The sequence below is a fragment of the Toxorhynchites rutilus genome, chromosome 2 (genome assembly GCF_029784135.1).
Source record: "Toxorhynchites rutilus septentrionalis strain SRP chromosome 2, ASM2978413v1, whole genome shotgun sequence".
Taxonomy (NCBI): Eukaryota; Metazoa; Arthropoda; class Insecta; order Diptera; family Culicidae; genus Toxorhynchites; species Toxorhynchites rutilus.
The window spans coordinates 283,716,230-283,730,255 of NC_073745.1; the positions used below are offsets into that span (position 1 = coordinate 283,716,230).

General features: G+C 37.4%; 1 protein-coding gene across 5 annotated transcripts in view; it reads left to right on the top strand.

Annotated features, from left to right (window-relative positions):
* Positions 1-13,697, top strand: part of LOC129767523 (zwei Ig domain protein zig-8-like) — a 275,193-nt gene extending 261,496 nt beyond the window's left edge. For all 5 annotated transcript variants that reach the window (XM_055768513.1, XM_055768514.1, XM_055768517.1 and 2 more), the window contains one exon: positions 12,171-13,697. In XM_055768513.1, the coding sequence (XP_055624488.1) occupies positions 12,171-12,319 (149 nt within the window). In that variant the 3' untranslated portion in view covers positions 12,320-13,697. The remainder of the gene's footprint in view (positions 1-12,170) is intronic.
* Positions 13,698-14,026: the final 329 nt, after the last annotated feature.

Sequence of the window (14,026 nt, forward strand, 5' to 3'; positions counted from 1 at the left end):
CCAAGCAAAAAACGGTTTTTTTGTTCTAACATTAATATTGCGAATTTTACATGGAAATCGTCCTCAGAAAACTTTTAGAGCTTACTAAGACGAACATTTTGCGATGCAGAACTTGTCAATATCTGAACTCTACTAAAAGTTATTGATATTTCTTCCCATACGCTGTTTTCATTCGCTTGTCATTCTTTTTGGAACAAACATAAACAATGTTCGTTGACGGCATTTGAAAGAACATACTTGACTCTACATAATATGGAATCTCCAAAACTATGTTATTTTGAAAATCGACTCTTCCAGTTTTACCTATAATAAAAATGTATAAAAATGGATTTCTGTCTGTCTGTCTGATTCATATGGACTCGGAAACTACTGAACCGATCGATGTAAAATTTTGTATGTAAGGGTTTTTGGAACCGGGGTCCTCCCCCTCTCTAAAGGGGGGGCTGCCATACAAATGAAACACAAGTTTCTACATTACTCGAGAATTAATCAAGCAAACGAACCCAAATTTGACATGGTGGTGGCTTCCATACAAATTAAACACAAATTTCTTTATATCTCGAAAATTAACCAAACGAACCCAAATTCAGCGAGGGAACGTTTTAGGGTACATTAAATGTTTCTATGATGGAAAGACACACCTCCCCCTCTCTAAGGGGAGGCTGCCATACAAACGAATTTTGGGCGGGCCGAAGTTTACCAATATTTACCGGGGAAGATTCCTATGAGAACTCGAGACCCCTCCCCCCTCTCTAATGGCAGCCCCCAATACAATTGAAACATAAATTTCTGCAATACTCGAGAATTAATCAAGCAAATGAAACTAAATTAGGCATATGGCGATTTTGGGTGCAATAAATGTTTCTATGGTAGTAGACACTCCAACCCCCTCTCTAAGGGGAGGGGGGGGGAGTCTGCCATACAAATGAAACACAAATTTCTGCATAACTCGAGAACTAATCAAGCATATGGAGTCAAATTTGGGTTGTAAGGGTTTTTGGGTACGAGAAATGTTTCTATGATGGTATGACACCCCTTCCTCCTCTGGATAAATATAAAATATTACACATATTTCAACCAAAAATATTCCAACCGAACATGACAATTGTAAATTTTCGGAAAACCCAGAAGGAGAAAGGGAAAATTCGGAAAATTAAATTCCCATATGTTCTGCAATTAAATAGTGACAAGCGTTGTTAGTCCATCCGATGTTTGCGCTAACGGAATTGATATTTGTTCGAAACTGAATTTGAATTTTCAGGTGATGAAACGAACTCCGATATGGTCGGTGTTAAGTCAGAGGGGACCAAGTCGCAAAATTAAAAATTTCAAGTTGTTGATGGCATTAGGTTAAGCAGTTTGAAAGCTGCATTCTACATTCATCAGATTAGAAAAATTACACGAACAGCAGGAATAACGGATAGAAATTGTTTTGAATGAACAACGAAAACCGATCACAGTATGCAGTCAGAACGAACCATGTACCATCGACCATGGCGATTGTAAACAAATCATGCACTGGTAAAAACGAGAAAATGGAAGATTTTCTCAGCAATTTTTCAGATTTTTCTGTATCAGAGGAATCTTCGTTCTTCCCATCATCGATTTCTGGTAGGTTTCATGCACTGCAGTACACTGGGAGTGTATTTACGATTATTATTTGCTGTCTGAAAGCAGACCAGATATTCATCCATATTATGTGCAGACATAATGGACCATGTATCAATCAGTTATATATTAAATTTAAACGATTTCCAAGCACAAAATTCAAACAAACAGCACTTTTTTTTAAGTTACTAGATACCCCGTTGAAATGTGCTTAAACCCGTTTTCGTAGAAAGTACACATTTGGATTAAATTAAAGAATTAACTTGGGTCATTCTGACTGCACGGTTCGGTGAAAAATGCTGGTCTTCAATATTAGTGATCGCAAATTGTACTAATTTAGAGTACAGTTCAGTATGCAGCGATGGACTGAATTCGAATTCGATGAAACTATTGAGAAATACAGACCTCCGATGGTTGAAAATGGTAAGTAAATGCATTACATGTTAAAACCGTGTAATCACATTTATGCCTGTAGATGACAGAGAAGATTATACTGGACGCAGCACAGTGGATTGTCTCGAGCAATTTGACGAAGGTAAACTTATTCAGATCATTCATATACTGACTGAATCTAAATTTGCTGTTTACTTGACAGAAGTGAAAAACAAATACTCCCAAAATATGGTCCTATCGAGCGCCCCAAGAAACGCAAATATGCAGACCCTTCGTTGTGGAAGAAAAATCAGAGAAAAAAGAAGAGGAATTCTGATTCAGAGTACATCAACACTCAGGGACGCATTATTCCAACGAAAATTTGCGTAGATTTCGACTGCAAATGTCGTCTTAACTGTTCGGAAAGGATCAGAGCTTTTACGGCAATGCAACTTGGGAAACTCAAACGGCGATTCTGATAAATTAGGTCAGAGTTAGAAATGTAAACCGCAGAAGGGATAAGAGTGCTACGCATCACACGAGAAATTTTTCTCGTCAATATTTCCTTCGAGTTCTCTCGATTGACCTTGAAGTGTGCAAGGTGTGTTTAATTTTTTTCATTTTTATTATTTCTATCATTTATTTTTATTCACAGGAGATGATCAAGAACACACTGAACGTCAGCAGTGCAAGAATCCACAAAGCCCTCAAGAAAGGCTTATCAATATTATCAATATATTGAATCCTTTCCATCCTATCAAAGTCATTATCGGCGAAGCGATACACCTGATTCTTTTCGGAAGACTTCAATCTGAGCAAAATGTTTTCCCTGTATGAAGAGTGGATTAAAAATGAAGGAGAAAACACACCCGATTTACGTTGTGTAAGAGCTTTGCCACTTACAAGAGAGTGTTCTACAAGCATTTCAACCTCAAATTTAAAAGCCCTAAAAAGGACACCTGCAAGATGTGTGACAGTCTAAAAATTCGAATTGATGCCTTGTCAGCATCAATCCGGAATAAATCCTCAAGCTTGAGAGAGATCACTTCAAACAAGTGGATCTGATGACCAACAGTCGGGTCATAAATGCTGAGCTTGCAAAGGAGACCGCAATACATGTGATCTCATATGACTTACAAAAAACTCACAGGAGGGTTGTGTCTGAAGCACGACGGCATGATTGACGTAGGATTCCGTTAAGCTATCTGTTCATTTTGGATATGTTTGAGGAATTAATCTCTTTGATAATGATTTGGTGGCCCTGAAAAGGGACCGTTTTGTTTGGTTGTTGGGTATTGTTTGTTCAATCCACCAGTCTTTACAACCGAGTGATGATGACAGAATGATGGTAATCAGTCGTTAGATGGTGCGTATCAGATAGAAGATACCGAAGTGGAATGAGATATGATGAAAACCGCCCTCTGTGACCCTAGACGAGATGCCTCCTGTGTTATGTATGGATGAGATAAAGAAAAAAACTCGCCAATGTAATAAAAGATAATTACCAACACCGAACACAATTATCAATTTTTCTCATCAGTAAAAATATGTTACTTTAATATAGAGAGAACATATTTAAAATGGAAAAGGTAATTTTCTTTTTTTTTTTATTTTCTGAGTGTCTATTCAACCCAATGCGAATTCTAATTGGACTAACAACACCTAATACCATATGTAGAACATATGGGAAATAACTTTTTCGAATATTTCTTCACTTTTCCAACTTTTCTCGCCGTAAGAACTTTCCTTGGGTGAAAATGGACACAACAAAACAGACAGCTTAAACTGAACGACCCGTTCTCGAGCGAGAACACACTTTGATTTTTATTTATGAAAATTGAAATAAACCGTTTCATTTATTCAGCCATTTTCAGCACAACTGCTATAATATACAATTTCGCGTTTACACTTGTGCTAAATTTTTCACAATACACTATAGGTCATTGATATGAAATTTCACGAAGCAATCAACATTAAAGTTCCAAATTTAAATTTTATTTGCTGGAATTTATCGTATCAATCACCTTACTTGCAATAGAAAAGTGCCCCCGACTTGCATATATTTGTAATCCTAATTTCCCCCTGGGCACCTTGGTTTTGAATTCTCTGTTAGGGAAAACATTTCGGTAGGAACAAAAGCTCCCCCTACTTTCATGTATTTGAAATGCCGATTTCCCCCAGGCAGTTTGGTTTTGAAGTCTCCGTTAGGGAACCGCCGCATGTGTCGTCAATATCGACCAATCAGAACTGGGTATTTCTGTTAGGATAGGGGTTGAGATTTTTAAATTGTTTGATGATTAGTTTCATGACATATATTTATTTATTCGATATAAAAAATTGTTATGGAGTGCCGAAATCAAATGACGCAAATATTCCATCAATTCTTCATGAAATGACTGAGCAATGATCGTTTGAAATTGGACAACTTTCACGATATGCTCGTTTTTCGATTTTCAATTTGTACCCCAATATGTTTCCGAAAGACGTAATCCTACGTCAAAACTTTTCCGTTGGCAAAAGTTCCCACCAGCGAAGCTTATTTCAAACGACAACTGTCGGTCTTCAACCTCGGAATTCATGACCTTGGTACGAAACAAGGATTATTGTATTTATGGCATGTGGCAATTGCTTCGAGAGGAGCCCAGGAAGTGGGTTCTTGTTTAATTAATTATATAGAATCTAATGTCAAGTCGAATAGATTGGTCTGTTGGTCTGATGCATGCGGTGGTCAGAATAGAAACATAAAAATTGCTTTGATCTTGATGCATATAGTGGATCTACATGATTGTCCCATTGATGTGATAGAGCACAAGTTTTGCGTTAGTGGCCATAGCTATCTCCCAAACGACCGCGGTTTCAGTCAAATTGAGAATAGAACCAGGGAAGTGGCTAACATGTTCTCGTTTGAGGAATTTTACCAGATTGTAAACTTCTGCAATCAGAACAAAAAGAGGTTCGAAGCGAAGGAAATGGACAGCAGTATGTTCTTTTCTACGAAGGCTTTCGAAGTTTTAATCACTAATAGGAAGAAGAACAAGAAGAAAGAACAGCTGAACTGGCTATCAATGAAGGTGTTTATTGATATTCATCATTCAATCTTTTCGCGTTTAAACTACAATACATTTTCAGAACCAATTTCTAAATTAACAAATGTCACTTAATTTGCAGATGATTCGTATTGACAAGTCGAAGTCTGGTATTATTCAGTACAAATATAGCCACGACCCCGATATGCCCTTCGAATAGTTAGACGAGAAGGACCTGTGCCCAAATTCCAAGAGACAGTTCTGAAACCGCTGTATCCTAACGGGCATGGTATTTCTAGAATGAAATACAGTGACATCATGCACCACCTTAAATACGTTCCTCCGGCACACCATGGATTCTATGAGAATTAACGAGTAGACGAAGACAGAATAATGCACGTAACACATAGTCATTTTATTCCAACAAAATATATCGAGTGAAAAATTTGCTGCAAAATAAATTGAAAAATAGTGGATATTGACTGCCGAATATTGATATTATTTGCTGAATATTGATTTCAAATATTGAAAAAATGTGATGAAACACATTTGAGTGCATAACTGTTCATTGATTGGAAAATATTTCAAAAGTATTCAGTCATAGTGAAGCAAGTCTTGAAAAATTCTTCATTGGTTCAGTCAGAGTGGACTATGTACATATAGCATGCCAAATAACTGTCTGTTTTGAGCATAAAACGTGATATTTTTTTACAATTTAATCACGTCACAGCATTGCTAAAATTTCTTAGAACTATATTGAACGAAAAAAATGAATGCTTAGAAAATTGCAGAGTGCTAAACTTCAACTTCGTTTTTCTCGAAATCATAAAAATGTCACATGGTCCGGTCTGACTTAACACCGACCATTCTTCATCTATACCAATAAAAAACTATCGCCGAATGTGTTGATAAGAGCAAAACTCGAAAGAATTGTCCGATTTAGGGCTGTCTTTATTCTATCATATTTTCTGTATCAATCATTTATTCAATGTAACGGAGAAACATGTTATTTGCAAGTGGATGAAAAATCTTGCACGAGAATTGTCTCTGAAAATAATATGATATTATAATGTCGAGTTCTGATAGAAGTACTGCAATTTTATAGTAAACAAAAATTCAAAAGGCAAATTAGAAGATCAACCAATGAACAGTTTTGCGATTGGACCCATGAATGTGCGCTTAGTAAGAAAACGTGGATGTGATAACGAAAACTAAATTTTGGGCGGCACGAAGTTTGCTGGGTCAGCTAGTGTTGAATAAACGCCTCAAGTTTAAGTAAATAAAATGGTTATCGTTTTTACAAACCAAATAATTGAATCAGTAGTTTATAAAGTTATGGCAATGGTAGCTGAAATGAAGAGCGTTAAGACGAACCCCCCTTTGTCTAAAACTATAAAAGAATATCGGTTTTACGAAAAAAAAACCACTCAAAAAATTTCCATTTCACAATGATAACCACAGTTGAGTGAATGACAAGATAACAATCTCCAACAATCAACCTTTCAAAAAAATCTCGTTACACAGAGATTCGCGGTCGAACAAAGCCACCAAGCCACATCTGTTCCGTTACACCCACAAAAAGCAGCAACATAAACAAAGTGTCGTAAATATTTAAACCAAACCATAATTCAACCTTTCGACGACTGTGTTGACAGGTTGACTGCATAAGTGTCCCGTCTGGACTGGAATAGTGGTGGCAAAGCCCCGCTGACACACGCTCCCATGTAGGTGAAAAAATAAACAAACAAAAAAAAAGTCACAGGAGGGTTGTGTCCGCGACACGACCGCATAGTTGACGTGGGATTCCGTTAGGCTATCTGTTGATTTTGGATATGCTTGAATAATTACATCGTTGAAATCATTGATAATGATTTGATGGCCCTGAAAAAGGCAATTTCGTTTGGTTGTTGGGTATTGTTTGTTCACTCCACCAGTGTTTCCCGAGTGATGATGACAGAAGGATGGTAAACAGTCGTTGGGTGGTGCGTATCAGATAGAAGAAGCCGAAGTGGACTGAGATATGATGAAAACCGCCCTCTGTGACCCTATACGAGATGCTTCATGGGGTTCTGCCATACAAATGAAACACAAATTTCTGCATTACTGGAGTATTATTCAAGCAAATAGAACCAAATAAGGCAAATTGGGGTTATAGGGTACAATAAATGTGTCTGTGGTAGTTCTCTCCACCCCCTCTCCCCCCCTACACCCCCCTCTCTAAAGGGTAGCTGCCATACAAACGAAAAACAAACTTGTGCATAACTCGAGAACTAATCAAGTAAATGAAACCAAATTAAGCATATGGAGGTTGTAGGGTGCAATAAATGTTTTTATGATGGTTAGACTCTCCACCTTCCTCTCTAAGGGGGGGACTGCCATACAAATGAAACAAAAATTTCTGCATTACTCGACAATTATGCAAGCAAATGGAACCAAATTAGGCATGATGAGGTTTTAGGGTGCAATGAATATTTCTATGGTAGTTAGGCTCTCCACCCCCCCCCCCTCTCTAAGGGGGGGCTGCCGTACAAATGAAACACAAATTTCTGCATAACTCGGGAACTAATCAAGCAAATGGAACCAAATTTTGTATGTGATGTTTTTAGGGTGCAATACATGTTTTATTTATTTATTTATTCATTTCGTCAAACAAATGTAGACTACACACTTATACACTAATGTTACAATGTTTTCTTGGGTTAAATATTATTTTTGCGGTACATGTTTCTTTTTAGCTGTTTTTTATTCATTGTTGTGTCAATTATTTCGCAGTGCTGATTGTATATACGCATCATGCGATTGATAGGGGCGTTATTTGCATAATTTGTTCTGGATGTTTTGGTTAGAAACAAATTTCGCGTTCTTAGTTGACTACCAGGTACATAGAAATTTAGTTTTTCTAGTAATTCAGCTGACTGTACTCGTTGCGAAATTAGGTCATTAACAAAAGAAAGCATTGCAAATTCACGGCGTTCTTTTAGTGTTTGGATGTTTATGAGCATGCAACGTGCTTCATATGAAGGAAGTGGAAATGAGGTCCAGTTGAGTTTACGAAGTGCAAATAGAAGAAACTGTTTCTGGACTGACTCAATGCGTTCTTCATGTACGACCATATACGGGTTCCAAACGATGTTACAGTATTCCAGAATAGGCCTTACATATGTAATATATAAAAGCTTTATTGTGTATGGGTCTTGGAAGTTATGTGAGAAGCGTTTGACAAAACTTAACACACTATTCGCCTTATTTATTACAGAGTTGTAGTGTTCTATGAATGTGAGTTTACAATCCAGGACGACGCCTAGATCTCTAACTATTTCACATTTTTCTACATTTTGATTTCCAAGACATATTACAATATTTGGTACATGTTTTTTCTGCTAAATGTTATAGAGTTGCACTTTTTCACATTCAGTGTTAGTAGATTTTTATCACACCAAGTATGGAATACATGTATTTCGTTTCGAAATGCTTCGATGTCGTTTTCATTTCCAATTTCCGCGAAAAGCTTCATGTCGTCGGCATACACAAGTACATTGATACGCTTGAGAACGAAGGAGATGTCATTAACGTACAGTATGAAAAGAAGAGGACCAAGATGAGAGCCTTGTGGGACTCCCGAAGTGACTTTTACTGGATTTGAAAGAGAATTTTGAAAATGAACAATTTGTTCACGGTTTGTTAGATAAGAATTGAGCCAGTTTAAGAGTCTTTGTCCATTCCTATTTTCTGCAATTTGAAGAGTAGTAATGGAACGTCGATGCGGTTAAATGCTTTACTGAAGTCAGTGTAAAGAGTTTCTATGTGTTTGCCATTTTCCATTGCATTCAAAATAAATGTCACAAAAGCCAACAGATTAGTTGCAGTTGAACGGCCTTTGAAGAAGCCATGTTGCATGCACGTAATTCTATTCTTTACTTGTTGGAAGACTTTTTCGTTGACTATTGCTTCGAATAGTTTAGGAATGCAAGAGATAATGGCAATTCCACGATAATTACGTACGTCAGATTTAGCGCCTGATTTAAAGATAGGTACCAAAAAAGGTTGTTTCCATTTTTCTGGGAATATTCCAGTTTGTAGTGACATATTGAAAATGCAATGTAAGGGAAGGGTGAGTTCCTCAGCCAGGTTCTTTAGGAATATAGGTGCTATTCCGTCAGGTCCTGGTCCTTTTGTTCCGTCTAATTTTTTTAGTGCATGGCATATTTCCTGTTGTGAAAGATAGTTCACCGATATGTCATTTGGATAATCCGGTAAAAATGAAAAGTAGTTCCGATCGCGATTTTCTTCGGAAAATGTGGTATATACTTCCTGAAAGAAATTTGCAAAGAGATTACAAATTTCGTTCGAAGAATTCCTCACATCCTCATCGAGATGCATCTGCGATGGGAAGTTATTGCTTTTGAGCTTAGACTTTACGTAAATAAGGAATTTCTTCGGGCATGATTTGACTTCAGTTTCGACCTTTCTATTGTACTCTTCGTGTGCGCTTTCAATTGCAAAATTTAATTCTTGGGAAATATTTTGATATTCAAATGATGATGGTTAGACTATCCACCCCCTCTCTAAGAGGGGGCTGCCATACAAATTTCTGCATTACTAGCGAATTAATCAAGTAAATGACACCAAATTTGGCATGTGGAGGTTTTAGGGTTCAATAAATGTTTCTATGATGGTTAGATTCTCCACCCCCCCTTTCTAAGGAGGGGCTGCCATACAAATTAAACACAAATTTCTACAATTCTCGAGAATTAATCAAGCAAACGAAACCAAAATTGGCATGTGGCGATTGTGGAGGCAATTGAAAATTTTCGGAGAACTCTGAAGGAGAAAGGGAAAATTCAGAAAATTTAATTCCCATATGTTCTATAATTATATAGTGACAAGTGCTGTTAGTCCAAATGGATTTCAATGTGATAAAACGCACTCCTATATCTTCTTCTATCTATACAAAAAAAGGATCGCCAGATGTGTTGATAAGAGCAGAACTCAAGGAAGGCATTGTCCGATTTAGGGCTGTCTTTATTCTATCATATTTTCTGTATAAAACATGCATTCCATGTAACAATGAAACATGTTATTTACAAGTGGTTGAAAAATCTTGAACGAGAATTGTGTCTGAAAATAATCTGATTTTATAATGATGAGTTTTGTTAGAAATACTAGGAATTTTATAGTAAAAGGTAAGTTCAACGGTGTCGATTAGAAGATCAATCAATGAACAGTTCTGCGATTGGACCCATGAACTTGCTCATAGTACGAACACGTGAATGTTTGAAGGTATAACAAAAAACAAATGTTGAGCGGGACCAAGTTCGCCGGGTCAGCTAGTGTAATATAAGATAATTATAAATACCGAACACAATTATCAATTTTTCTCATCAGTAAAAACATGTTACTTCAATATAGAGAAAACATATTTGAAATGGGAAAGGTAATTTTGTTTTATAATTTTTACTTTCTGGTGGTTTATTCAACTCAATGCGAATTTTAATTGAACTAACAACACCTTGGTTTTTATTTATGAAAATTGAAATAAATCGTTTCACATATCAAGTCATTTTTAAAACAACTGCTACAATATACAATTTTACAATTACACTTGTGCTAAATTTTACACAATACACCATCGGTCAATGATATGAAACTTCACGAAGCAACCAACATTAAAGTTTCAAATTTAAATTTTATTTCCCAGAATTAATTGTATCACTTGGGGGAATTTTTATATTGCAAGTAAGGTGCAATATATAAATGCTTATATGTAGCATATATTGCAATGCTGATTTCCTTCGGGCACCTTGGTTTTGATGTCTCTGGTCTTGGTGATGATCTGGTTAGGGAACACATTTCGGTGGGAACGAAAGCTCCCCCTACCTTCATGTATTTGCAATGTCGATTTTCCCCAGGCATCTTGGTTTTGATGTCTCTGTTAGGGAATCGCTACATGTGTCGTCAATTTCGACCAATTAGAAGTGGATGTTTCCGTTAGGATAGGGGGTGAGATTTTGCAGTTGTTCGATAGTTAGTTTCATGATAATATCATTTTATTCAATATAAAAAATTGTTATGGAGTCCCGGAATCGATTGACGCAAAAATATCATCAATCCGTCATGAAATGACTGAGCAATAAGCGTTTAAAATTGGACAATTTTCACGATGTACTCGATTTTCGATTTTCAATTTGTACCCCAATATGTTCCCGAAAGACGTAATCCTACGTCAAAAAAAAATCGTAAAAGAAAGCAATCCAAATAACTTTTCTGTCAGATCAGTTATCCGTTTATCACACAGTTTACACACACAAAAAATGGTCCTCCAGTTGGGGATTCTCTCGCTCTCTATTCCGTTGCACTCTCGACAATGTGTGGCTGTAACGGAAGCAATCGAACAAAAAGTTACAGCAAATCATGGCGAACCTCCGCCTGCAGGATCCCTATTTGGTTTAAGACACGATGAAAAAAAACCAACAGCCAGCGCACTTATTCCCACGGATGTCACCCGATGCCCTCCCGTGCTTCCTGCAACAGCTGCAGCATCTCAAGCCATTCATTCTCGTGACAATTCCAGAATGCTTTTTCCGTATGAGTCCGAATAATACACATATATCTTATGTCCAATGCGATTTATGTCCGGTTGTGTTTCTTCCGGAAGCGTGAATTATTCACAGCAGTTAAGAGGTAATCGAGCTGGGATTTCGTGTAGCGATTGAATCACGATTCATCTGTCACACTATCCGGATCGGGGCAGGTGTTTCTGTGCAGTGACACATATTTTTCGAATAAAAATTCCTCCGAACGTGTTTATGAATTTTATAATCTAATATAATGCATTCTTTCTTGTCAATATGAGAAATATCTGCTCGGAGGCGTCCCATTTCCGCTATTGCGGAGATGGGGATTGCTACAATTCCTCCGGAAGATGCTGTGTCGATATGCAGAATATGCAAAAATAAATGAATAAATAAAATGATGCGACACGTTCCATACGGCAGACCCGTTTTCCCATCACCGGTAGCGAAAATCGCACCACGCTTTGGGAACTCCCACACATATACACACACACATGCAATCGAATTCCTCCCGATTCTTCGTAATGTTCCATTCTATTGTGTTGTTGTTTATCCTTTCTTTTTCTTTTTCTCTCTCTCTCTCGTCTTCCAGGTGAACATCCGGCAGCGATGCAGCATAACGCAGCGCCCCGGTCGGTTTTATCATCGCAAACGAGTATTTTATTATTTTATGTGACACTTTTAGTGCACATTGTTGTGAGTAAGCAGTTTAAAGTGTGGCACAATCACGACAGAAGATGAAATTGGTCCAGCGGCTCCCGCCGGTGCCTGAGTCCCGCTCTGGACGATGGCGGCGACAGGACGAGGAGCTGGAGGAAATGCTGGTAACGGTGGTGGCGCCAGAGCACGCGGATTTTGCCTCGATGCGGCGCGCGATGGTGCGGGTGGTGGGTGGTCCCCTTTTTCGATGGGGCTGCGGAACGAAACGGATGGCCACGTGAGTAAGTGAGTGTGAGCGGGAAGAGGGGAAGCTGCAGCGGAGGAAAACAAACAAACAAACGAAAAATTACCCCCCAATACACCCCACACACATAAATACTTCCTTTGTACAGATAGGTGTGATTGTTTGCGAGTGATGTTTGTCTTTAAAATCAAACAGAGAAAAAAAAACAAAATAAAATAGTAGTAAATAGGTAGCATGAGTGACATCGAGCGAGCGGTGAATTATGCTAAGTAAACACAAGGAAACTCCAGATGTAAGAAACAATCAGAACAAGATCTAGTTGTAATTTAATGCAAATGTATAAAACACACACACATACACATACATATACAAACGTGATTGCATTTCGCTGATAGACCACAGAGAGTAAGGGCAAGGAATCAAACAAGCAAAGCTCATACATGCAACAGATTCTGGAAAGTTTTCACCACACAGTTCCGGAACCACGAAAGGGAACTTCTCCCAGCAACGAGAAACCATTTCCGCGTTTAATTTGTACACGAAAATTTACTAGCATAGAATAATCTTGATAGGTAGAATCGAGATTGTCCAGCGTGGAGCGATGAAGGTCTTGTGGACCTCGGAGTGATACTCCCACTGGTTGGGCGGAGAAAAAGGACCACGAGGGGAGCTCGTTCGGTGCTCGGCGGAACGTGAAATTGTATTTGCATTTCGTTGAGAATTGTGATTTTGCTAAGAAACGGTGCTGCAAAGAAACTATCCTTCGGTGGCGGTGGCGAAGTAATTGGTTTCCTCCTGGGGGCAATTCAGGGCTGCAGTCGATGATCGGTGCGATAGCTCTCATCGGCTCTCTCGTACTTTACTCGTAGATCTGGTCTGCTGATAGGTGCGTGCTGTTAAGAAATGACCTCATTCCGTCGTTCTTGTGCTGCTGTGGGTGATTTCCGTCGGAAAAAGTATGGATTTCACATGTTTCACTGTTTCAAAAACAAACACGACATTAGACGAAATTCATGCCAACTCGACTGGCCGTTGGCAGCACCATCTCAGATAGTAGTTAAACGTTGTGGGTATAAAGACATGGGTCATTAAAGCAACTTTACAAATTTGAAATATACGAAAAAATTCGAATAATTTTTTACAAAAAAATTATAACTTAAAAACTATAATACCTACAAAATTCAAAGGATGAAATGCAGGAAATTGATTAAATTTTCACATAAAATATCAAAATAAAAAAAAATCGCTGAAAAAAAAAGTTATTTTAAAAATTATTATAATTCATTTTTCTCAAAAACGTATTATTTTGAAATTTCCAGAAATACATATATATATATATAAATATATATATATATATATATATATATGTATATATATATATATATATATATATATATATATATATATATATATATATATATATATATATAAATGTCTATATGAACCCTTCATTGATTGATTACCCTTCGACCCTTTACAATTTCCTTTTACTGTAAATTGTCTAGTACATCTACAAAAATTCGTCCTCATAATATAAAATTATT